The following is a 24,302-nucleotide window of genomic DNA, read 5'->3' as shown; positions in this document are numbered from 1 at the left end:
CTCCTATAAATAAATACTCCTTCCTGATATAAATCTATCATCAAATTAACCCATACAAACTCATACCTTAAACCACTTACTAAGCTAGCCTAAAAGCAAAAAACATGGCACTTTTCGTTTACCAAAGCATTCTCCTCTCCATTGCTGTTCTTCTCTTCATCAAACTGCTTCTTTCTCGTACTAAAGATAACAACAACAAAAAGCTCCCACCAAGCCCACCGGCACTTCCGTTAATCGGTCACCTCCATCTCTTAAAGAAACCCCTCCACCAAACACTGGTTTCCATATCTGAAAAATACGGCCCTGCAACATTTCTCAAATTCGGTTCCCGCAACGCCCTTGTCATCTCCTCTTACTCCTTGGCCGAGCAGTGTTTCACCACCAATGACATGGCATTCGCCAACCGAGTACATTTGCCATCTATCAAAGAGGCTAGCTTCGACTACAATGACATCGGTTTAGCCAATTACGGACCACATTGGCGTAATATTCGTCAGATTGCAGCTACAGAGCTTCTCTCTGCGCAGCAGCTGCTCGCATCCTCAGATGTCAGAGTCAGGGAGGTTCTTGACATGGCCCGCCGACTATTCCGTTCCTGGAAAGCTTCTGCTGGTTCAATGGGGTTGAGTTATTTTGAGAAAGTTGACCTTAAGGCAAAGCTCTTTGAGCTGTCCCTTAATGTGTTGATGACAATGATTGCTGGCAAAAGGTTCTACGGAGACAACATTGAGGATTTGGAAGACACGAAAAAATTTAGAGAGGCAGTGGAGGACTTCTTTTCCTTGGGTGGCGCTTCAAATGCAGAGGACTTCCTGCCAATTCTCAAATTTCTCGGCATGGCAAAAGCGGCAAAAAAGCTGAATCATGTAGCTGAGGTGAACAAAGAAATGACACAGAAGCTCATCGACGAGCATCGAAAACCAGGAGCCCAGAAGAAAGGGACCATGATCGCAAAGATGCTCGAGCTGCAGAAGGAGAACCCAGAAAAATACAACGATACAAATATCCAGATAATTGCACTGGTGAGTAATAATGGATTGTCGTTCTCACTTTTATATATAGTTAGAAGTTAGAACTTCAAATTTACATATTAAATTCCTGCAACTTAAATATGATTTATTATGACTTTTTTTTTTTTTTTTGTTATCGTTTGCTAAATGAAAGACCATTTCTTTTACAGAGCTTATTGGAAGCAGGAACTGATACCTCGTCCAATACAGTAGAATGGGCGATCACCCTTCTATTAAACAATCCTGACGTACTCAAGAAGGCATCAGCAGAAATCGATGCACATGTCGGTACCAAGCGGCTCGTTCAAGAATCTGATATGCCCAACCTGCCATATCTTCATTGCATCCTCAATGAGGTGCTCCGCCTCTATCCTGGTGGCCCGCTTCTCGTACCGCATGAATCTCGGGAAAGTGTTTCTATCGGAGGGTACGAAATTCCGCAAGGTACAATGCTTTTGGTCAATGCTTATCACATTCACAGAGACCCGAGTCTGTGGGACAAGCCGACCAAGTTCATGCCTGAGAGATTTGAAAGCGATAATGCAGATGCCAAGAAGATGATACCGTTTGGAATGGGGAGGAGGAGGTGCCCGGGTGAAGGCCTAGCGATACGCGAAGTCGGACTTATATTAGGGACCTTCATTCAGTGTTTTGATTGGAAAAGGATTGGAGATGAACTCATAGACACAGGTGAAGGTTCTGGTTTGACTCTTCCAAAGGCTGTTCCACTTGAAGCCATGTATCGTCCGCGCCAAGTCATGATGGATGTTCTCTCCACCTTATAATTAAAATGTGGCAGTTAAAGTCGATCTACCTTTAGATAGTTTATTCCTTTTTTTTTTTTGCTCATGTTTGGTGTAAGGATTGTGTTGTAATTTGTTTAAGTCAGGTTAGGTTTATTTGTTTTTTTTGAGTGAAACAGAGGTCTAGCCTCTATTTGACCGAAGAATGAGATGTTACATGAGTAGTGTTACATAGCTCATTGTTAAAATAAAATTGCGAAAATGGTAAATAAAGGTAAATATACTTGAGAGGGTGTCTGAGAGAGATAGCTCCTCTTCCGTATGGAAAAATTGAAAATAAGAAAACCCAAGTCTAAGGTATGTTATAGACCATTTACTGATCTTCACACGATTACCCCACCGATTGTTATGAGTTATGCGCAATAACCAGGTCAATCTAGGTACTTACGTTGTTTTGATCTGAGAAATTCGTTTGATGTAGAATGCATTGCATATTTGTAGTTTGTTGGTATTTGAATATGGAAGCAGCTAATAGTCTCCGGACTTCAATTCTCCAAAAAAATTTAGATATTTTCAATACTAAATTTTGTAAATCAATTCAACGAATTCTATCCACATAAAAAATTTTCATTTCTGTGTGGTCTCCAATAACTTCCATTTTAACTGTTTTGATCAGGTTCACTTTTAGACTTTTGATCAGGACCACATCTAGAAGATCTCTAATAGTTTTTTAAAACTAATAATTAACTAGGACCACTTTAAATATATGTAAAAATGAAAAAAAAAATTCAATTTTTTTTTCAAATTGTTTTTTCAAAAAAAAAAAATTTCAATTTTTATTTCAAATTAGCAATTTTATCCTTTATAGTTTTTAAAAGTGTTTATATGGGGGCTTGAGTTCAACTCCTAGATGCCACCACGTTATACATTTTGCATTTCAATCCTTCCAATGTAAGTTTTATGGTTCTGCCCTGGGATTAACTAGCCATATTCAGTTGGTTAGGAAATAATTCACAGTAGGATCAATTTTGGCTAAGTTGGAGATTGACATTGCATGAAGGGAATTATTAATGTCCTGTCACCTGTGTTGAAACTTCACAATATATTTTTTTTATCCAATTGAGAGCTAACTTGAAACTTTTTAGAAAAAAATGAAGACCTACTAACTGGGGGTAGAAAGGCTATAGAGTTTGCCTGGTGCAAATATTCAAATTTATTTTGTTGAGCAAAGGTGATTTGATTTTGGGAAGCATCAGTCACCCTTCCCAGACCCAATCCTTCCCTCCTCTACACACTTCGTGGAGCAGGCTGTAAGTTATTTAAAATATAATTATAGCAATATCATCTATTTAAAATTCTATTATATTAAAAGGAAGAAGTCCCTGTAAAAGTATGTTGTTATTTTTTTTATTGGGCTCTGGATAGTTCAGAAAATCAGAATTCTTCTTGAGTCCAGAATTCCTACGAGCAAATTATTACTGCTGACAAACTTGATTAGAAGCATAAATAAAAGTAAATTTTAAATTGCTTCTTTCTTAGCCAAATATGATGTTAATTTAATAAGGGTGAAAATGATATTAGTCATCCATATTCGAATATTTACGAATAAAATATCCATTATCCGAATATTTGTGGATACTGATAAGGATGTGAATACAGGTTAAAATGGATACAGACATAATTTCGATATTCAGAATATTTGGATATCTAATTAGCAAGATATATGTTTTATCTAACTAATAACTTCTAACGGAAAACAGTTAGGTGGCTCATTATCATGATTGGATACATGATATGGATGTTAGTTTATTTATAATATTTATATTTGTTTATATATTTTACTACCAAATAATTTTTTCACAATAATTTCCATTCATTGCATAAGATTTGAATAAATTTTACTTTAACATCCAAATTATATACATAATTGTATTCTATCCATTTAATATATATCTTCTGAATCCATATATATCTTGTGTTCAATTGTTTCTGTATGCGACAAATGAGAAAAAAAAAGGCATACAGATAATGGTCTAACCGCTATCTGATCCGTTTTCACTGTAATTTACTATACATGAGTAGTTAAAAATAGTCTTATGGAAATAAGAATTTGCTAATTTGTGTCTCTAAATCTCAATAATTTAAAAGAGAGGAAAACATGAGAACCACCTGGTAGCAACTTGGGTATGCTCTCAGTTCAATTGGTAAGCCCCTATACTGAGACCCGGAGTAGGATGAAATAGGTACTAAAACAATATATTACATGCATGGCCTATTGATATTAGCTGGTCAGAACAATTTTTTAAAATTTAGAAGATTGGCTTGGCACCATAATTGGTAAAAGAACTACTGGCATTTTATTACAACTCAATATTTAAATATTAATAGTGACCCCCACTTAGTTTCAGGTTTAATGTGAAGGTTCTATATAAAACATCAATTTTTGTAATGATATTTATTCGGATTTATTTGCTGACTTTTTGCTAGTATGAGTTCTGTGCATTGTGTTGTATCATATATTAATGCAAGTACTTGCAAGGAAACTAATTGGATCGGGTTTGGTTCGTAGTATCTCTGATAAGAACAAAAATTCATTTTTTAGCATAGTTAGCGCTAAGTGGAAAGCTGTTTTGTTAGCATTTCTGTTTTGTTGAATTTCTATATTAATCGTTACTATACATTGCCCATCTTGGGCTTTAAATTTGGGCCATTTTCGCATGGACACCTATTACTGTTACAGCTGTTGTATCAGCTGGTGTGGAAGGATATCCTAAATTCAGTGTTTTAAAATGCGGTTTTGTTCATGCATGCGGAAGGCCACTGCATACCGCATATGCGGTATGCGGACGCATATGCGGATTTTCATGCGGATTTTAAAATAAAAATTCACGTATATATATATATATATATATATATATATAGAGATGGGCTATGGTGCATTGCAATGCATAGGCCATGGTGTGCATTGGACCATAAATCACCGATTCAAAGTCCAAATGACCGATCCAAACCGTTCATCTTGTTCTCCATATTAATATGTGCTTGGAGACCAAATTTTATATTTTTTGGAATTCTTTTACTATTTATTAAGCCACTTTGAAAATCGCTGATCCAACGGTGACTGTTTGGAACAGTAAAATCAGAAGCCACCGTTGGATCAGCGATTTTCAAAGTACCTTAATAAATAGTAAAAAAATTCCAAAAAATATAAAATTTGGTCTCGAAGCACATATTAATATGGAGAACAAGATGAACGGTTTGGATCGGTCATTTGGACTTTGAATCGGTGATTTATGGTCCAATGCACACCTTGGCCTATGCATTGCAATGCACCATAGCCCATCTCTATATATATATATATATATATATATATATATTCATATTCATATATTTGAATTTATTTTTACATAATAACATAACTAACAATAATTTTTTAATTTTTTTAATATAAATTTTAATTAAAATACAATCAAATTATCAAAACCGCATGGGAAGACTGCATGGCCGCATATTTCAGTCCGCATGGCCGCATATTCAGACCGCATGGACGCATATTCGGACCACATGAGCACATTTTTAATCTGCATGACTGCATATTCGGACCGCATATGCGGCCGCATGAAAAAACCGCATGAAAAAACCGCATGGGCATTCTGAGCACGGCTGCCGACTGCATACGCATATGCGGCCCATGCGGCCGCATTTTAAAACACTGCCTAAATTTATGAATTTTACAGTCTTTTCCTTCAAGTTCTTTTTTATTTGTTGTAATACAGTGGCTTGGAGCGTAGAAGAAAAATATGAATGTAATGTCCCAAGATTTTTAAACACTGGTACACTCAGGGTTCTAAATAGCTAGCTATAGCGGCGCTATAGCTACGCTGTAGTTTTTTCGGACCATAAATGCTAAGCTATGAGATAAAATTGCGCTAACTCAGCTACGACCGCTATAGCTATAATAGCTGACCGCTATTACTGCTATATGAGACCCGCTATAGCTACATGATTTTTTTTTTGCAATTTATACGAATTTCTGTACTTCTATTCTTATTTCTAATGCTACATGGTCTTCTACGATAAGTATACTAAATCAAACTATATGCTTCTATTTTATTTGTGATTTATTCTATCATTCTATATCAAGAAATATTCAAATACTAATTCTTCATTTTGATTACTCTTTTTATAGTATTCATTTGTAAAATTATTATCATTAGTTTCAATTGAAAGCTGATTTTGATTATTATTATAATTATAAAATGTTTAAATATGTATATTGACTTTATTTACCTTATAAAATTAATTGCTCTTTGTCTATTATAATATGTAATACCATGAAGTACAAACTATTAAATAATGTTATTTTTTAGATTTTTTTTCCTTCTTATTTGCGTAATTGATAAAAAGTATAGACTTAGATTAGTTGTCATTTAGTTGTTACATCAATTCTCTAATATTTATTATGTTGATAATTAGTAGAAATATAGAATATAAAGTTTAAAAAGGGAAAATCGCTATGTGTGATAGCTTCCACTATAGCTACGCTATTCGCAATAACTTTTTTTTTTGGTCTCCCCGCTATGCCACTACAATCGCTATTTAGAACCTTGGGTACACAAGATATCTCATATCCCATAGTGCAGTACCTTATCTTCAGATTAAAGACTGAAGATGGTTATAGAGCATGGTAACAACTAACAAAAATAATGAACCAGACTTGAATTCAGCTTTCAGCTGAAACCAGGATATGCCGAGAGCCCGAGAGTAATGTAATTGCATTTTTTTTATGAAGCGGGACTTTAATTACTGATCAAGTAAACTTATTTTATATCAAATTGATTTCGGAGCTTCTAGAAGATGCAGATGTTGATGTGTTGCCAACAACTAATTTTCTATATGGAAATGCTGTACGGATCATGCGGAAGCACTGAGTAATGATATTATTATGGTTCTCTCCCTCGGGTCAAACAAGATGGCTTACTATATGCATAAAGCATCTATAAAATGGGGATTCTATAACGTCTCTTCATTGGAGTTTGATAGGTACCTTTTCCAAATAATTTTCAATTTTTTTCGTATGATTATTATGTGATGCAAAGTTCTGTTGTCTGGATATATTATTTGATGGAATCAATTGGAAATTATGACAAAAGAACATGTATGTAGGAGCAATATACAACAGTATAATACTATTGCTAAATTAAATTAAGTAGACTCAAGCTTGACCTTTACATTGAAGGTGTTCAATCAATATTCAAATTTTCAAAGGACAGTTAATCAAGCGTCCAATTCTCACGGTTCATCTACTTTTAAAAAAAAATTACAAAAATAAAATTGTAGATATATTCTTAATTATTTAAAGAGTAAGACTTAGGTGCTATGGATATCATAAGACATTCTGTGTTACAATCTCAAAAATCTATCATATAAATTTTAAACTTCGATCTATGTAGATCAGTAAATTGGTTTATATAATGAACTTGTAGAATACCAATTTTTACTATTTTTTTATGATTTATAAAAGATAAAAAAAATGGTTTAACAAAAAAGAAAATTGTCAATATTTTAGGTCATTTTTTGTCATCTTTCGTAAATCATAAAAAAATAGTAAAAAATTACAAAAATCGTAAAATTTGGTATTATACAAATTCATTATATAACTAATTTACTAAGGAGTAAGGCTACCGTGCTTTGCAAATTAAAGTGGGTGTTTTAATTTGCGCTCATATCTCTAGTGTCAAAGTTCAAAACATCAATCCGAACCATTCAAGTTGATATCCATATTAAATTGTGCTTGGAAACCAAATTTTATATTTTTTGGAAATTTTTTACTATTTTTTAATTTTTTTTGAAAATTATTGTTTTTGATGGTCCGGAATTTTCTGAAAAACACTGATTTTAAAAAATTCTAAAAAAATAGTAAAATTTGGTCTCCAAGCACATTTAAATATGAAGAACATGTTAAAAAGTTCGAATTGACTATTTGAACTTTAAAACTAAAGATATGAGCGCAAATTAAAACGCCAACTTTAATTTCCAAAACATGGTAGCCTTACTAAGCTACTTAGATCGAAGTTTGAATCTTATACGATAGATTTTTGAGATCGTAGCACGAAAGACCTTATACTACCCATATCACCTGAGCCTTACTCTTATTTTATTTTGTCGTGTATCAAGTCTTTCATCAAATAAGAGTTTTAATGACTTTATGTTAAATAACTAATTATTTTAATTGATTCAAATTTGTTACACTATTTATCTAATAATTAAGAAAATATTTACCATTTTATAATATTTTTTAAATATATTTCCATTCTTATATTATGCACATAGTTGTTCTAATCCACCAACGGCTGAGATTGAAAAATGAATTTTCGAATTGAATATCAACCCTCCAATCACATAATTTGTCTTTTTTTATTAAATACATCTATTTTATGTGTAGAAGTCTAAATTTAGTTAAAAATATACTCGCCACATAAACTGCTACATGGTATATCACATTAAAATTGATTAAATCCCTAGCAATCAGTTTCTTTATTACTCCTTACAATTAAATTATTTCCTTCAATTCTTACAATTAAATTATTTCCTTATTTCTCTATTTCTCTATTTCCTCCATTTCATTTCTCCTCTTCCTTTATAGTTTCGACAATGAAAATGAAAATAATCATATCTTTTCGAATTTTGTCTTTGTGAATAGATTAATTACAAATCTTGTGCAGATGAAAACAATCATATCTTTCTAATTTGAAGAGAAAATAAAGAATATCTAGAACTTTCGTGTAGAAAAAATGATATTTAGAGAAATTTTCATTGTTAAAAAAAAATTTCATCAAGAATATATACGTAGAGAAAATCCTTATTTGAATCATTTAATTATATATTTTCCAATTTTGTTTCTTTACATATTCTTTCTCCTCTAAATCGTTTAATGACATGTCTTGTTTGTGGGAAAAATTAGATATTAAATCCCAATGATACTTCAAAAAAAATTATTTATGTTATATTTGATTCTTTTTTTTCATTTGTTGTTGTTTCTTTTATTGTTATTTATTATTTGGATTTCCACTTTTTTTATTTCTCTTTTATTTTCATTTAAATATTTCTACTTTATTTTGTGTGAATGTCAAATAAAAATTAGTGTATGGATTTCCCGTTGCAACGCACGAACACGATACTAGTGAGATTTAATTTATATAAGACATCACATATTCCTGTATGATTTACCCTTTTTTGGAATTAAATTTATATGTATATAGTTATACATGCATGGTTCTTCTAATTAAATTCAGAATTTGTGACAATTAGTGTAACCGTTTGAAGAAATTAAATTTATATAAAGTGCAAACCAGATATGTAATACCAATAAAATAAAATTTCTATAAGATTCACATTTAAATACGTACAAAGTTCGACCTTAAAAACATACCAGATTCACATTTAAATCCGTACATATATATATTTTTTATAATATATTGCAAACCATGTATTACCTAAAAAGTTTCAACCGAATAAATTAAAGTTAATTTGACTCATATTAATATATGGTTCATATAATTAATTAATCAATTATATATAATTCGTCTACTTCAATTTAATACTACAAACAATATAAAATTTTTGATGACGGTAAAAACTTGATGAATATATTTTTATTTGACAAGACTTAATTTAGATAAGACTGGACTTGTCAAATCGGGATATTATATAAATGAAAAGTATAATCAGAAAAATCTATAAGCTTTGACTTTGTTCATTAGTTGGCACATCTCAATTAAATCCAATTTACTCACATCCCATTCAATTCTCTTCCATCCGATTTGACGAGTCTTAGTTTGACAAACCTTCCCTTCCACCCGATTTTTAGGATTTTAACAAGTCTTGCGCCCATCCGACCTTCCCTTCCATCGGATTTTAAGGATTTTTAACTCGTTTCCAATCATTCAAAAATATCAATTTCATTTCTTTCATTGATTTCTATTATTAGTTATACTTTTCTGAGCGTTATACTAAAAGTGAGTGTTGGTTATCTTTACTAAAAGTAATAAATTTTCACATGTAGACGCATCAATCGTAAGGTGGATTTCAACGGTTCAGATTCGTCATTTAAAACTGATTTGACGAATTTTTTATTTGAATTCACCAAAGAGCTTGATGAACTTAAGAACACCGTAGTTCTACTCATTATTAGCCACCATTGATTCTCACACGAAAGGTATCCTTTACCTTTCAAACTCCTTGATCTTTTACAATAGCTACAAACAGTGCATTTAGTGCCCCATCTTAGGGGCTGAGGAGCAACAGAGAAAAACATAATACTGTGTTGCTGTGCTAGTGTATTATATATAAGGGAATATGCTAGCATGCTATGCATAACATAGAGTCCCTCCATGCAACGCCTTGGATTTTGACTTTTCAAAATCCTAACGGTCGATCCGAACCGTTCATCTTGTTCTCCATATTATGTGTTTGGGGACCAAATTTTACATTTTTTGGAATTTTTTTACTATTTCTTTAGATTTATTGAAAATCGCTATTTTTTATGGTCCAGATTTGCTGAAAACAGTGATTTTCAATAAATCTAAAGAAATAGTAAAAAAATTCAAAAAAATATATAATTTGGTCCCCAAACACATATTAATATGGAGAACAAGATAAACGGTTCGGATCGACCGTTAGAATTTTAAAAAGTCGAAATCCAAAGCGTTACATGGAGGGGCTCTATGCTATGCATAGCATGCTAGCATATTCCTATATATAAGAGTTAGATGTACGTGAAAATTACTCTTTTTTTAAAGCTATTGATTTTACAACAGTCCATATTTTGCAAAAGAATAATTAGAATATTATTAAATTTCAAACACAAATGGAATTACTGTAACTAAACCCTTCTTTTAGATCGATGGCTAGAGAAAAAGCGAACCATTTATCTCTCGAATCTCTTAGCTACCGAAATTTTTATTCTTACCATATTAAAAAAAAGAAAACCAAAACACCTCCGTTTTGAGAAATTTTCACATTTACTCAGGCCGTACAGTCAATCTGCGGCCCATTTATGGGAACCGCAGATTGGCTTAGAAGTCCCTAAACATAAATATATTTAATATTACATTGCATTTTTTGTGCTTTTGGGGACCTCTAAGCTAATCTGCAGTCCCCCATAAATGAATCACAAATTGGCTGTGCGGCTCGGGTAAAAATCGAAATCCCCAAAACAGAGGTGTTTTGTTTTTTTTTTTAAATTTTTTATTATGGTATTAAAAAAAAAAATCGGTCTTAAGCTGTGATCAAGTTGATTACCTTTTTTATGTTCTTGTCTCATCTACATCATTGATTTAAAGCGAAAATTTGTGTGACGAATGCAAAGACGTCTTCTTTTACTCATGTTTTCGGAATGAGGCCTTTTGTTAGAGATAAAGTATTGTAAATAACGGGATGAGGCCTCTTTTACTCAAATAGATAGTATATTACTAAGTAATTAATTGAGAATAATTGAAAATAATTAATCATATTCAGAAATAACAAGTCAAATAGTAAAAAAAAAATCAGTAACAAAAAACGGCCAATTAATCATTTTAAACGGCCGTTTTTAACAACACTGAGTCTGAGTTAAAATCCCATTAGGCCGAACCGCATGAATTCTATAATTTGGTTTGGGGTCAGTACTTCTAGCACACATTCAAAATCTTAACAAATATCTATTTTAGCGTGCATTTAATAATTAAGATTTAATTTTAATTATTTTTGTCAGAAACGAGCATTTTTGTCAACTTGCTATATATTTTGGGGATGAAAATAAATTGTATGCATTACATAACATTTTTTACTAGATAATTAATGAAATTGTGATATAAAATTTTATAAAAGATACTTAATTTGATATTATTAATAAAATTTTCTATTATTTAAAAATCAAGTATTTTATTCTGAAATTAGAATGCATATTAAATTGTTGATATTTATTTTTTGTCCAGTTAGAGGAGACCCGAACAAATACGATGGTTAAATGCATCTCTCGATAATTATGAGCTACAACTTAATTATATAGTGATAAGTGATAACATAATTAATTAACGAAATGATTAATTCCAAAATCAGTGTGTGCTTCTAGATGCATGAAGGACGCTCACGTTCTAAGTAATCATAATTAATTCTAGATAACAGAGGGCCAAATCCCAAATGCTTACAACAGCATTTTCTTATTCCGAATTTTTTATTAATAGAAATAAAATAAAATAAATATTTAAAAAGAACATTACTTTAATTTTTTTGTCAAAACTAGGTAGATCGGGTTGTAACAACCCGTCCCACCGGACGGATCCAAATACCCCGTCCCGTTAATCATCTTACCCTTAATCACGGAAAAAAAAAAAAATTCTGGACGGGTTTACTGGTCCCGTCCCGCTGCGTAAAAAAAAAAAAAAAACTCTGGACGGGTTTACTGGTCCCGTCCCAACCCGGAAAAAAAAAAAAAAAAAACCTGGACGGGTCCTCTTAACCCGTCCCCCACTCTTTTTTTACTTCCCCCCTTCTTCCGCAGCGGCTTGCTTCTGCTTCTCTTCGCTCCGCTCCTCAGCAGATCGGCGCTGGGACGGATTAACGCAACCCGTCCGGATTTTTTTAAAATTTTCCACCGCACCATCTCTGTCATCTCAAACCGTCTCTGTCATTGATTATTTCAGGTTTGTTTTAAATATAATCAAATTAAATTAGTATAGAAATGTGTTAATTTCTGATTTGATTTGTTATCAAACTATTGATTATAGTAATTAGTATAGAAATGCATTTTAAAAGAATTAATTAGGAGTGTTCAAACGGTTCGGTTTTGGATCAAACCGAATTAGTTCGGTTATTTCGGTTTATTGGATCGGTTCGGTTATTTCAGTTTATTAGATCAATTCGGTTGGTTTTTCAAAATCGAATTATAACTTGGGTTCGGTTCGGTTTGAAAAAAATTTAAAACCGAAATTAAATCGAACAAACCGAGCAAACCGAAATAAAACTTTGGTTCGGTTTGGTTGCAATGCTAATTCGGGTCAGTTCGGTTCTATTTTTAAAACTGAATGATAACTTTGGTTTGCCAAGTTCGGTTCGGTTTCAAGAATATCATGCATGCAGAATGTCATTAATTTTTATTAGTGGTTAGTAATTTTAGTAATTTATTTAATAATATTCTTAATTTTTATTAGTGGTTTGCCAAGTTCGGTTCGGTTTCAAGAATATCATGCATGCAGAATGTCATTAATTTTTATTAGTGGTTAGTAATTTTAGTAATTTATTTAATAATATTCTTAATTTTTATTAGTGGTTTGCCAAGTTCGGTTTGGTTCGGTTCGGTTCTATTCTTAATTTAGTAATTTATTTAATAATATTAGTGGTTAGTAAATTTAGATTTTTATTAATTTTTTTTTAAATATCATGCATGCATGCAGAATGTCAAGCAGTCGTGATCAGGGTGGCCCTTCACATGCTGCAGCTGCACATGATGATTTTGGTTTTGAATCGGCATGGTCAGCAAATAATTTTAGCAAATTATTATGGATGCCGCATGACCAACATAAGGTCTCACGAATCCATGATGATGTAAGTTACTCCATGAATCATATAATTTTGTTTTTTTTATAGAATGATATAACTATTTGAATTACAATATTTTACTTTAATTAAATTGTATAACATTGACAGGATTACAGAGATGTAGGAGTGGACCCTCGAGGTATCTGGACTGGGATTAAGTACAACGACCTTTGCAAACCATTCTTGCTTAGACTCGGTTTGTATCAGATTTCTCAAATGACTCACATAAAAATTGATCCAGCACTCCTCGCTGGTCTCGTGGAGCGATGGAGGCCAGAGACCCACAGTTTTCATCTTCCCGTAGGAGAGATGACAATTACTCTGCAGGATGTTTCTTGTCTCTGGGCGCTGCCGATCGTAGGGTTACCGGTGACAGGTCCTTCAGACCGTACTTGGTCTATCTTAGTGGATCAACTTCTTGGAAATGGGACCGCAAGTGCGGTGCTTAAAAAGAAAAAGAGATCGGGGCCAAACGAAACGCAAGAGGTTCGAACAATTTCTGGGTATGCTATAAGTTTGAAGGAGTTGCGTATTTGATTTGCTGCAATGCCAAATACGAACCCGGGTGAGCCGACAGAGGAGCAGATACGGCAGTACACAAGGGCGTATGTACTCGATTTGTTCGGGTCTATGTTTTTTGCTGATTCGTCGGGAGATTCGGTTCCAGCAATGTATTTGCAATTTCTACAAGATCTTGATTCCCCGGAACAGTACAACTGGGGTGGGGCTGTTCTAGCTTATCTCTACAGAAGCCTTTGTGTTGCGGTTCAGCGTAAAACAAAGCTCATGTCAGGGCCAACTGTGCTTCTACAACATTGGTGTTGGTCTCATTTACCGACCGGCCGTCCTCGTCCCTTCAATGATTGGAGTCCAAATTGGGCCAATCCAAATGAGCAAGAGTGTCCAGCATTCGGAGATAAGTGGTGTTGTCTCCATGATTATCGCCAAGGTCACAATCGGAGTGGAGTTAGTTACTTCCGCAACGAACTGCAGAAGCTCGAAGATTACATGGTAAATTGGGAGCCCTACAACGCATTGTTAAATCAGATACCGTGTAAGCTGCCATCATGAGTTAATGACGAAAGGGGTGTATGGCTAGCTCGTGTGCCACTTGTGCATTTTTGGATAATTGAGCATTATTATCCAGATCGTGTGATGAGGCAATTTGGGTATACACAGCCGCTCCCGCCACCACTGCCGCTCCCCGAGGATGAGGTACGTCGGTTACATAAATTTGTTCACAGTTCCAATGTGGGAGTAATAAATTGGTCTAATGTGCACCAGAATTACGTAAATGAGGTATCTAATCCAGGAGACCACTTGGTTGTTCCAACCGGGTATTGGAGTCATTACGACATATTGCCATATCGAAGTTGGTTCCAGGAAAATGGCATGTTCAATATCTTCTTAGGAAATTTATGAGATGAGATTGGCGAAGTAGGGTACATTCCTGGTGCCCCGAAATCGACACGTGATGTAAGTTTTATAAATTATAAAAATTTATGAGATGTTATTATTCTTTCAATTTACTTATCACTTTTTTTTATAGACATTACGAGGGATAAAGATAATATCAGCAGCTATGAGATTGACAAAATCGAGGGCACTCAAGAAAATAGGGAAATTTTTTCTGAAAGCAAGTTGTGGCCTTCTCAGAGACAACAGTATGGATGCTAAATTGCAAAGTATGTTGAGAGCGGCCGATCTTCCAGACAATATCGATGACATCTCAGATGGTGATAATCCAGAACACATCCCTGAATTGCCACAAGACATAAATCCCAACTATCATGAGAGATGGATAGAAACAAATGACGGATTAAATGAATATCTCAGAAGCTTTCAAACTGGACCTAGTCAGGTTGATCTGGTAAGTATAAAAAAAAATACTGTAATTAGTTGTCGATTATGTTTATTAAGATAGCAAAATATTAATTGTAGGGAGCGGAAGATCATGGCACGTCCACACAAGGCAACACGGGATCTGACCAGTCCTATCAGGTAATTATTTAATACTCCAAGAAATTACAAATAATCGTCGAGTTTGTTTATTACAATACTACATTATTTTTATAGAGAACGGATGACGTTGGGCAGTTCATGTCAGAGTTGTTAGACAGCTCGGTGTACCAGCAAGCCCCAGTTTATCACACAGGACCTAGTCAGGTCCATCAGGTAATAATTTCATCACTTATGATGTTCAATTTTAATTATTTTTGTAATGGTTTATTGAATACTAAAATAATTATTGTAGGAATCAGAGGTTCCTATCACGTTCGCTCAAGACAACACAGGACCTAGTCAGGTCTATCAGGTAATTTTATCTCTCTTGAAATAATTATTAAATAATTGTTTATTATGTTTCTTACAAATAATAAAATATTTATTACAGGGAGTGAACGTGTTTGTCAATTGGGACCAGACATACGATCAGGCCTATCATCAGGATGCGCAATACACGGGTGACACAGGACCTAGTCCGGTATATCAGGTAGTAATTTCAAAATTTTAAGTTTTATTTAAACAGTAATCGATCATGTGTACTGAATACTAAAATGATTGTTGTAGGATTCGGATCATATCAGGCTGGCCCCGCTAGATGTTACTGGTGCAGAAGACAACACAGGACCTAGTCCGGTCGTTACGCCACGTACACAAGCAGTGAATCACTTTTTCCCGTCGTACAATAATGTTTACGTCAGGCGTAGGAGAGTAGACCAACAGGAAGCAAGACCTGAACGAAGATACCCACGACGAGAGCACCGAGCACCAGACTTGTTCACTTTTGACTAGGTATTTAAATGGACTGTAATAAATGGACTGTTTCTTGAAATTTAAATGTTACTTTAATTTAGTTGTTGTTATTTGTATGAATGATACTTAGCTTCATGAATGCTACTTGAGAATATTATGATTTATGTTTCTTGAAATGCCAAAATAGTTTTTTTAATGCAAATAAGGATTATTATGATGTAAACATGGATATATTACTTACAACATAGAAAAAAATTCAACGCATAATACAAACTACAAACATAATCTCCAATAACAAACCAAATAACAAAAATAAACTACAAAAATAAACTACTTAGAAAGGAAGCATGCATCAATACTAATGATTGGCCTGAGATGAGGCACTGCAGCAATGCACGGACCATAAGCCCACGCAGCTGCCTTAAACAACCTTTCTGTTGGATCTCCTGTGGGTTCGTGCGCAACTCTGAATTTTGTTCCTGGATTGTCTTTTTTAGTTGCTTCCAACAATGGAGTGAGAAGGTCGTAAGATTTTTCCCAACTACCGAATAGTTGTGCGATTGCCAGCTCTCGACCACGCCACAACTTGTTATATTTGGGAATGATTCTCTTGTATTTTTTACGGACTAGCCCTTTAACGCTTTTAATGGTTAAGGCAACATTCTCCTTAATATCTTCTCGTATAACATCGGCGACAATTTTTGCAGTTAATTGTGCATGATCGGTACGAGAAGCATCGGCATGGCATGTATGTGGTCCTGAAATTGTTCTAATTTCTCACTTAGATGAAAATAATCCAGACTTAGCATACAAACGCCACGTACACCTGGTGTCCTTGCAATTGACTACCATGCTAGTTCTATTGCTCCCCGTAATTTTTACTTCAATATTCTTTTTGATGTGATAACTATTTATTTTCAATTGTAGAGCCTCTTTTGAAGAGAACTCATTACCTACAGCAAGTGTATCATGAACATGTTTCGACCTACTGAAGAAGTTGACATCTGCGGGTTGAAATGCTGAGGTATCATTGAAGCTTGCCACAGGGTGACTTACACCGCGGTCACTTATGGGAAAATGTTCAGCCTGAACGCGTGGTGTTTGGTGTGATTGTGTTGAGGTATCATCCCGGACATCCCCTTCTGAATCATCTTCATTATCCCAGTCAGCGTCATCCTCGCATGAGTCAGCGTCATCTTCATCATCACTTTGCGGCACATCATCAAAATCAGTATTAGGATCAGCTGCCTCCGATGGATCGATCCATGGGCTATTATGATTACTGTATTCTGTCTGAACAGACGGTGACAACTCGTTCATATTGGGATAAGGATGCAGATAAAGGTCTCGCCTGGGTGTTTGTTGTGTTGGATAGGGTTCGAAGAAACTGGGACCCGCATAGTTACCACTATATTGGGTCTGTTGAGGGTCTTGCCTCGGTGTTTGTTGTGTCTGATAGGGTTCAAAGAAATTGAGACCCGCATAGTTATCACTATGTTGGGTCTGTCGAGGTTCTGGATTTGGTTCTGGTACCATACTATTAACAAATAACTGCGGTTGTATTTCACCGATGATTGGAACCAACTCAATGTATAAATCAAGAAAAGTATACTGGGTTTGGGCACGTATACTTTGGATATAAATACCTCTCCAACTCTGATCGCACACGATTTCAATTTTCTCATAATAACGTCGGGTTGTTGTACCAACATTAACCCGTGTATGTGCTTTTAGGTTATACTCATTCTCGGAATATCCAAGTTGGCGATAAATTTCACCTTTCACATCATACCAACCGTGTTCATCAGTCACACTCAATGAAAATTGAGGACTAATACTGTCACACCCCAAATCCCGCGGGTCTGACAGCCTGCCGCGTGTATAAATCAAGCGTCACATATACACGCAAGGCAGTGGATCTTTTATATGCATTACCAATATCCTCATTCGCTGCGTCCGCATAACGAACCTGAAAATAATCGGGAGGGTGGGGGTGAGAATAAATTCTCAGTGCGAATTTGCCACAGTTGAATTATTGGACTTGCAATCAAACTCTATATTCAAAATTGAAACCCAAACAATAGTAGTTCAAACAGATATATTTTCATAAATAACATAAATAACAGAATGCCAATGCACGACAACAGTTAAATCAACCTGCAACACAGTTTACGGAATTTCCAAGATGAATTTCAAACACAACATATATATTTTGGCTTAACTCAATTCAATAGGGCTTGTAGCAATTACAGATGTTCTCTCGAGCTGAACCATTATCAAACCCACATCTGTAGGGTTACAGACACCTACAGAAGGCCAACCGCTGGACCTTTTATCTGACACCCATCTGTAATCACTTGGCTTAACCGTTTATTAAGGTCTGGTTCGAATCACATAAAGAAAATCCTTTTTAGAATCGTTTCCAATATTCGTCATATTCAATCGACCGTTCAAATGCATTAACACGTAGGAAAATGCCACAGATCCATAGACGTTACACATGTCACCCACAATTTCCAATCACATCTCATAACATAATCACCCTCCCTCGTCCCAACCGGTACTGGGAATATCGAGGGCCGTTCACCTAAGGCCATTTAGGATCCTGGGAATCCAAGTCAGCATACAGCCCGACTTGGCAAATTCATTGGATCCAAGTGCTTAACTTCGTAAATCCATTCACATACATTCACATACACAGCTCGTGGTGACTTTCAATCAAAATCAGATCACAATAGATCAACATAACCTATAACCATACCAGCATGCAAATCATTCAATTCAGATCAATTCGAGTTTAATTTAATTGGGCTATGCAAATGCTCTACGCAATTCAGTGATGCAATCAATGATATTCAACATGACAAACGAAAACACAGTTTAATTCCTGAAAATAAAGTATCAAACAAGTCCAAGAATCCCGCACCTTATTATGACGAGCGTACCGCTTAATTTAAAGATCAGGCGTCTCGAATTGCCTCGCGAAATCTGGCTCGACTGAGCCTACACCTATATTATACGATTACTTGGTTTAGTTCGGTTACATTCTCAAAACTTAATTTCCAAAAGCCGTCTTTCAATTCGTCAATTCTTTTATACCTTTCGGCACATTTATAATCATTTTAATTCAAGTCCAATTTACTAAGGCCCAAAACAATCAATCATTTCAATTCGATTCAAGTATATCCCAAGGCTTGTATTTTGCACAAAACAACCCTCAATTTAATTTATTTACATTTTAGAGCCATATAGGACTTCATAATATCAAGCCATGCATATAATATGTCACACCTATAATCACCCTCAATCTGGATTTAATTTAACAACAATTCATCATTATAAATAAGAACACGGTTTATCAATTATTATTTTATTTGTTTCCTTTATATTTATTTAAATCTAATAGTCTAAAATCACGTCCAATAAATCCACTCCAATTCATATTCACTCTAACAATCCATATATGTACAGTCCACATCATTTTAAATTAAAACAGTCCAACTCTAATCTAAATTTTGAGATTCATAATTCATTTTTGAACTATGTTATATTTCAATTTCAACAATTCAGTCCATGTAACTTCAAATAATTAATAAACTAATAACACAATTAAACTGATACCAACACTTAGAATAGTTAAGGTGTTCAATACCAATTCAATATAATTTCACATATGGCCGGCCACCATTTCAAACAAATCATTTCTTACATTTTAGCCCCTTTAATTCATACAAATCACCATGGTTCTATATTTTACAATTCCGACCATTAATAAAATCATTTTACAATATAACCCCTTATACTTAATTTATTCGAGCAATTCGATCGAGTTGGGAAAATCAACAACCCGTACTCGAAAACTAACAAATTCACATCCTACGACATTTATCAATTCATCCAGACACAATTCAAGAAGTTTATAATTTAATTTAAAAATTAACCGAAAGAGAGGATGTCAAAGGAGAACGGTCGATTTCGAGGGTTTCATCTCGCTCCGCCTTGCAGCCGTCTAACTTGAGCACTAGCAATCACCATAGCAGCACCAAGGCAGCACCAAACCTAAACCCTAGTTTCTAGGGTTTCAAGGGAGGGGAGGGGAGGGCAGAAACCGAGAGAGAGAGGGGGCGGCCTGGGCTCTCACGGGTAGAGAGGAAGAGAGGAGAGATCAGAGGCGGGTTCGGTGGGGTTCGCCGGCGACGGAAGAGGGGGCGGAGCCCCTCTGTTTTTTTTCTTCTTCTCTTTTTTTGGCGTAGAGAGGGGAGGGCTCACGGACAGGGAGGGAGAGGAGAGAAAGAGAGAAGGGTTTTATTATTTGTACTGCTTTAAGATTCGTGCTGAACATATCTAAACGGTTTGAGATTTTCCAAAAAGTCACGCAAATATGAGATAAGTCAGATGGTGTGAATTCCATGGACCCGTAAATTTAATTAAATGTGATTAAGTCATCATTTTCAATTCTATTCAAAAATCAAAGGAATGAATAAATATCAGGATTCGTGCAAGATTAGATCAAAGGGTTATAAATTTCAGAAGTTATATGACTTGAGCGTTTGATCTAAGAATTACGTTTCTTTTATAAATTCGAATCGAAGGTTCATAATATTTCAGATGTTAAATTCTAAATTCTAAATTCCAGATTCGAACAATTCGATCTCCTTTTTATATAATTATATATATTCGATTAAATCTCTAAACATCCTGAATGAACGAGTTTTATAATTTCTATAATTTATTTGTACGAATAATTTCGTATAATTATACACTTATTCAGAATTCAATTATCTATTTGTTCACACGAATCTAATTAAATCAATTTCTTCTTTCCTAACAATTAAAAGGAATTTTTAACGAATTTTCTAAGTTTCTAATTTACCGAATAATTATAATTTTATTCCTAGAGCTATATTTTATTTGATTTCTAAATCTCTAAATTCCATTATACATAATGTCATACGTTATTTATATTTCGAAATTTTAGTTTCGTTTTAGTCGGTCAGAAAAATTCGGAACGATCGTTAAGTTAATTAAACTTTTTATTTAAGCAAAATTGATCGATTTATCAATTTTAATCAAGTTTTAAAATTTCGGAATGTAACAAATACTATACTCTACTCCTTTACGACCCTGTCGTATTTCACCACCAAAATAAATCCTCAACATCAACATGATTAATTAATTTTATAAATTAACCTGCACAATAATAAATAAATCACATATTATTATTATTATAATAATAATAACTAATATTAATTAAATTATTTTACAAAAATTACTGAATGACATAGCAGAAAATAACAAAATCATTTAATTGAACAAACATAAAGTTCAATAGTTACGTAAAAACAAATTAAGTTTGATAACATTTTAGTGATACCATTACAAAATTTACCTATTGAAATATATTCGTAATTAATATTAATTAAATAAAAATTACATAACCTACACAATAATGAATAAATTACATATTATTATTATTATGTTAATAAAAACTAATATTAATTAAATTATTTTATAAAAATTACTGAATGATATAACACAAAATATAATTGAGTTACCTGTTTGAAATTTGATTTTGCAATTACCAACAATTACTTCTTTCTGTGTGAGTGTGATGAGCTTCTGTCTCTGTCTGAACGTCTTATGCTATCTGACTGAAAATGAGGGAGCCGTGGAGGAAGAGCGATAACTGAAAATGGGAGCTCTCTGCATGGAGTTAATAAATGAACGGGACGGGTTTAACAAAACCGTCCGGGTATTAAATTTTTTTTTTAAACCCGGGACGGGTTAAAGCAGACCGTCCACATTTTTTTTTTAAAAAACCCGGGACGGGTTGTGTACTCCCGTCCGGTCTTTTTTTTTTTTTTTTTTTACGCAGCGGGACGGGACCAGTAAACCCGTCCAGAATTTTTTTTTTTTTTCCGTGATTAAGGGTAAGATGATTAACGGGATGGGGTATTTGGATCCGTCCGGTGGGACGGGTTGTTACAACCCGATCTACCTAGTTTTGACAAAAAAATTAAAGTTATGTTCTTTTTAAATATTTATTTTATTTTATTTCTATTAATAAAAAATTCGGTTTTCTTATTTGTTATTATTAAAAAAAAAAAAAAATTGGTTGACTCTCTCCAGGAAGGTTCCTGACCAGTCTCACTTGATCCGACCCCTACTCTCTCCCCTCCAATAAACACTCCTTCCTGATACAAATGTATTATCAAACCCATACAAACTCATACCTTAAACCACTTAATTACTAAGCTAGCCTAAAAGCAAAAAAAAACCATGGCAATTTTCGTTTACCAAAGCGTTCTCCTCTCCTTTGCTGTTCTTCTCTTCATCAAACTGCTTCTTTCTCGTACTAAAGATAACAACAAAAAAAAGCTCCCACCAGGCCCACCGGCACTTCCGTTAATCGGCCACCTCCATCTCTTCAAGAAACCCCTCCACCAAACTCTGGCTTCCATATCTGAAAAATACGGCCCTGCAACATTTCTCAAATTCGGTTCCCGCAACGTCCTTGTCATCTCCTCGCGCTCCTTGGCCGAGCAGTGTTTCACCACCAATGACATGGCATTCGCCAACCGAGCACATTTACCATCTGTCAAACAGATCAGCTTCGACTACAATCACATCGGTGCAGCCAATTACGGACCACATTGGCGTAATGTTCGTCAGATTGCAGCTACAGAGCTTCTCTCTGCACAGCGGCTGCACGCATCCTCAGATGTCAGAGTCAGGGAGGTTCTTGACATGGCCCGCCGACTATTCTGTTCCTGGAATGCTTCTGCTGGTTCAATGGGGTTGAGTTATTTTGAAAAAGTTGACCTTAAGGCGAAGATCTTTGGGCTGTCCCTTAATGTGTTGATGACAATGATAGCCGGTAAAAGGTTCTATGGAGACAACATTGAGGATTTGGAAGAGATGAAAAAATTTAGAGAGGCAGTGGAAGAGTTCTTTTCCTTGGCTGGCGCTAATGCAGAGGACTTCCTGCCAATTCTCAAGTTTCTCGGCATGGCAAAAGCAGCAAAGAAGTTGAATCATTTGGCTGAGTTGAACAAAGAAATGACGCAGAAGCTCATAGACGATCATCGGAAACCAGGAGCCCAGAAGAAAGGGACCATGATCGCAAATATGCTCGAGCTGCAGAAGGAGAACCCAGAAAAATACAACGATACAATTATCCAGCTAATTGCAGTGGTGAGTAAGATGGTCGTTCTCACTTTTATATATAGTTAGAAGTTAGAACTTCAAATTTAAAAATGTTAAATTCCTGCAACATAAATATGATTTATTCTATCTGATTTTTTTGTTGTTGTTTGCTAAATGACTTTTCACCACTTCTTTTACAGAGCTTATTCCAAGCAGGAACTGATACCTCGTCCAATACAGTAGAGTGGGCGATCACTCTTCTATTAAACAATCCTGACGTACTCAAGAAGGCATCAGCTGAAATCGATGCACATGTCGGTACCAAGCGGCTCGTACAAGAATCTGATATGCCCAACCTGCCATATCTTCATTGCATCCTCAATGAGGTGCTCCGCCTCTATCCCGCTGGCCCGCTTCTCGTACCACATGAATCTCGGGAAAGTGTTTCTATCGGAGGGTATGAAATTCCACAAGGTACAATGCTTTTGGTCAACGTTTATCACATTCACAGAGACCCGAGTCTGTGGGACGAGCCGACCAAGTTCATGCCTGAGAGATTTGAAAGCGATAATGCAGATGCCAACAAGATGATACCGTTTGGAATGGGGAGGAGGAGGTGCCCGGGTGAAGGCCTAGCGATACGCGTAGTCGGACTTATATTAGGGACCTTCATTCAGTGCTTTGATTGGAAAAGGATTGGAGATGAACTCATAGACACAAGTGAAGGTTCTGGTTTGAGTCTTCCAAAGGCTGTTCCACTTGAAGCCATGTATCGTCCACGCCAAGTCATGATGGATGTTCTCTCCACCTTATAATTAAAATGTGGCAGTTAAAGTCGATCTACCTTTAGTTGTAATTTGTTTAAGTGTTAGCTTACTTTATTTTTGTTATGTTTGTGTGCAATAACCAGGTCAATCTAGCTACTTACGTTGTTTTGATCTTAGAGATCAACATTGCATATTTGTAGTTTGTTAGTATTTAAATATTATAATGTAAGTTTTATTAGTAAACTCGATATTTCATGTGTGGTATGATCTCTGGTCTTACTTCTTCTTTTTTTGCTTTGGAG

General features: G+C 34.8%; 2 protein-coding genes across 2 annotated transcripts; both read left to right on the top strand.

The window, feature by feature from the left end:
* The first annotated feature begins 53 nt into the window (after positions 1–53).
* Positions 54–24,295, top strand: LOC144569466 (cytochrome P450 81Q32-like). Its single transcript, XM_078319833.1, has 3 exons — positions 54–1,022; positions 1,181–1,881; positions 24,084–24,295. The coding sequence occupies exons 1-2, from the start codon at positions 105–107 to the stop codon at positions 1,793–1,795; spliced, it is 1,533 nt and encodes a 510-aa protein (XP_078175959.1). The 5' UTR covers positions 54–104; the 3' UTR covers positions 1,796–1,881; positions 24,084–24,295.
* LOC144569467 ((+)-piperitol/(+)-sesamin synthase CYP81Q2-like) lies at positions 22,283–24,295 on the top strand. Its single transcript, XM_078319834.1, has 2 exons — positions 22,283–23,281; positions 23,434–24,295. Exons 1-2 carry the CDS (start codon positions 22,367–22,369, stop codon positions 24,046–24,048), a joined length of 1,530 nt encoding a protein of 509 aa, XP_078175960.1. The 5' UTR covers positions 22,283–22,366; the 3' UTR covers positions 24,049–24,295.
* Positions 24,296–24,302: the final 7 nt, after the last annotated feature.

The sequence above is a fragment of the Carex rostrata genome, chromosome 18, assembly GCF_964058835.1.
Source record: "Carex rostrata chromosome 18, lpCarRost1.2, whole genome shotgun sequence".
In the NCBI taxonomy this organism is placed as follows: Eukaryota; Viridiplantae; Streptophyta; class Magnoliopsida; order Poales; family Cyperaceae; genus Carex; species Carex rostrata.
Note: the sequence above shows the minus strand (reverse complement) of the source record. Positions and strands in the feature narration are given on the sequence as shown.

What these genes read in the sequence shown, in the direction of transcription:
- LOC144569467 (XM_078319834.1), top strand. Translation starts at nt 22,367, where the DNA reads ATGGCAATTTTCGTTTACCAAAGCGTTCTCCTCTCCTTTGCTGTTCTT. An exon ending in TTATCCAGCTAATTGCAGTG is followed by an intron (nt 23,282 to 23,433) that starts GTGAGTAAGATG and finishes CTTCTTTTACAG; the next exon opens with AGCTTATTCCAAGCAGGAAC.
- LOC144569466 (XM_078319833.1), top strand. Translation starts at nt 105, where the DNA reads ATGGCACTTTTCGTTTACCAAAGCATTCTCCTCTCCATTGCTGTTCTT. An exon ending in ATATCCAGATAATTGCACTG is followed by an intron (nt 1,023 to 1,180) that starts GTGAGTAATAAT and finishes TTTCTTTTACAG; the next exon opens with AGCTTATTGGAAGCAGGAAC.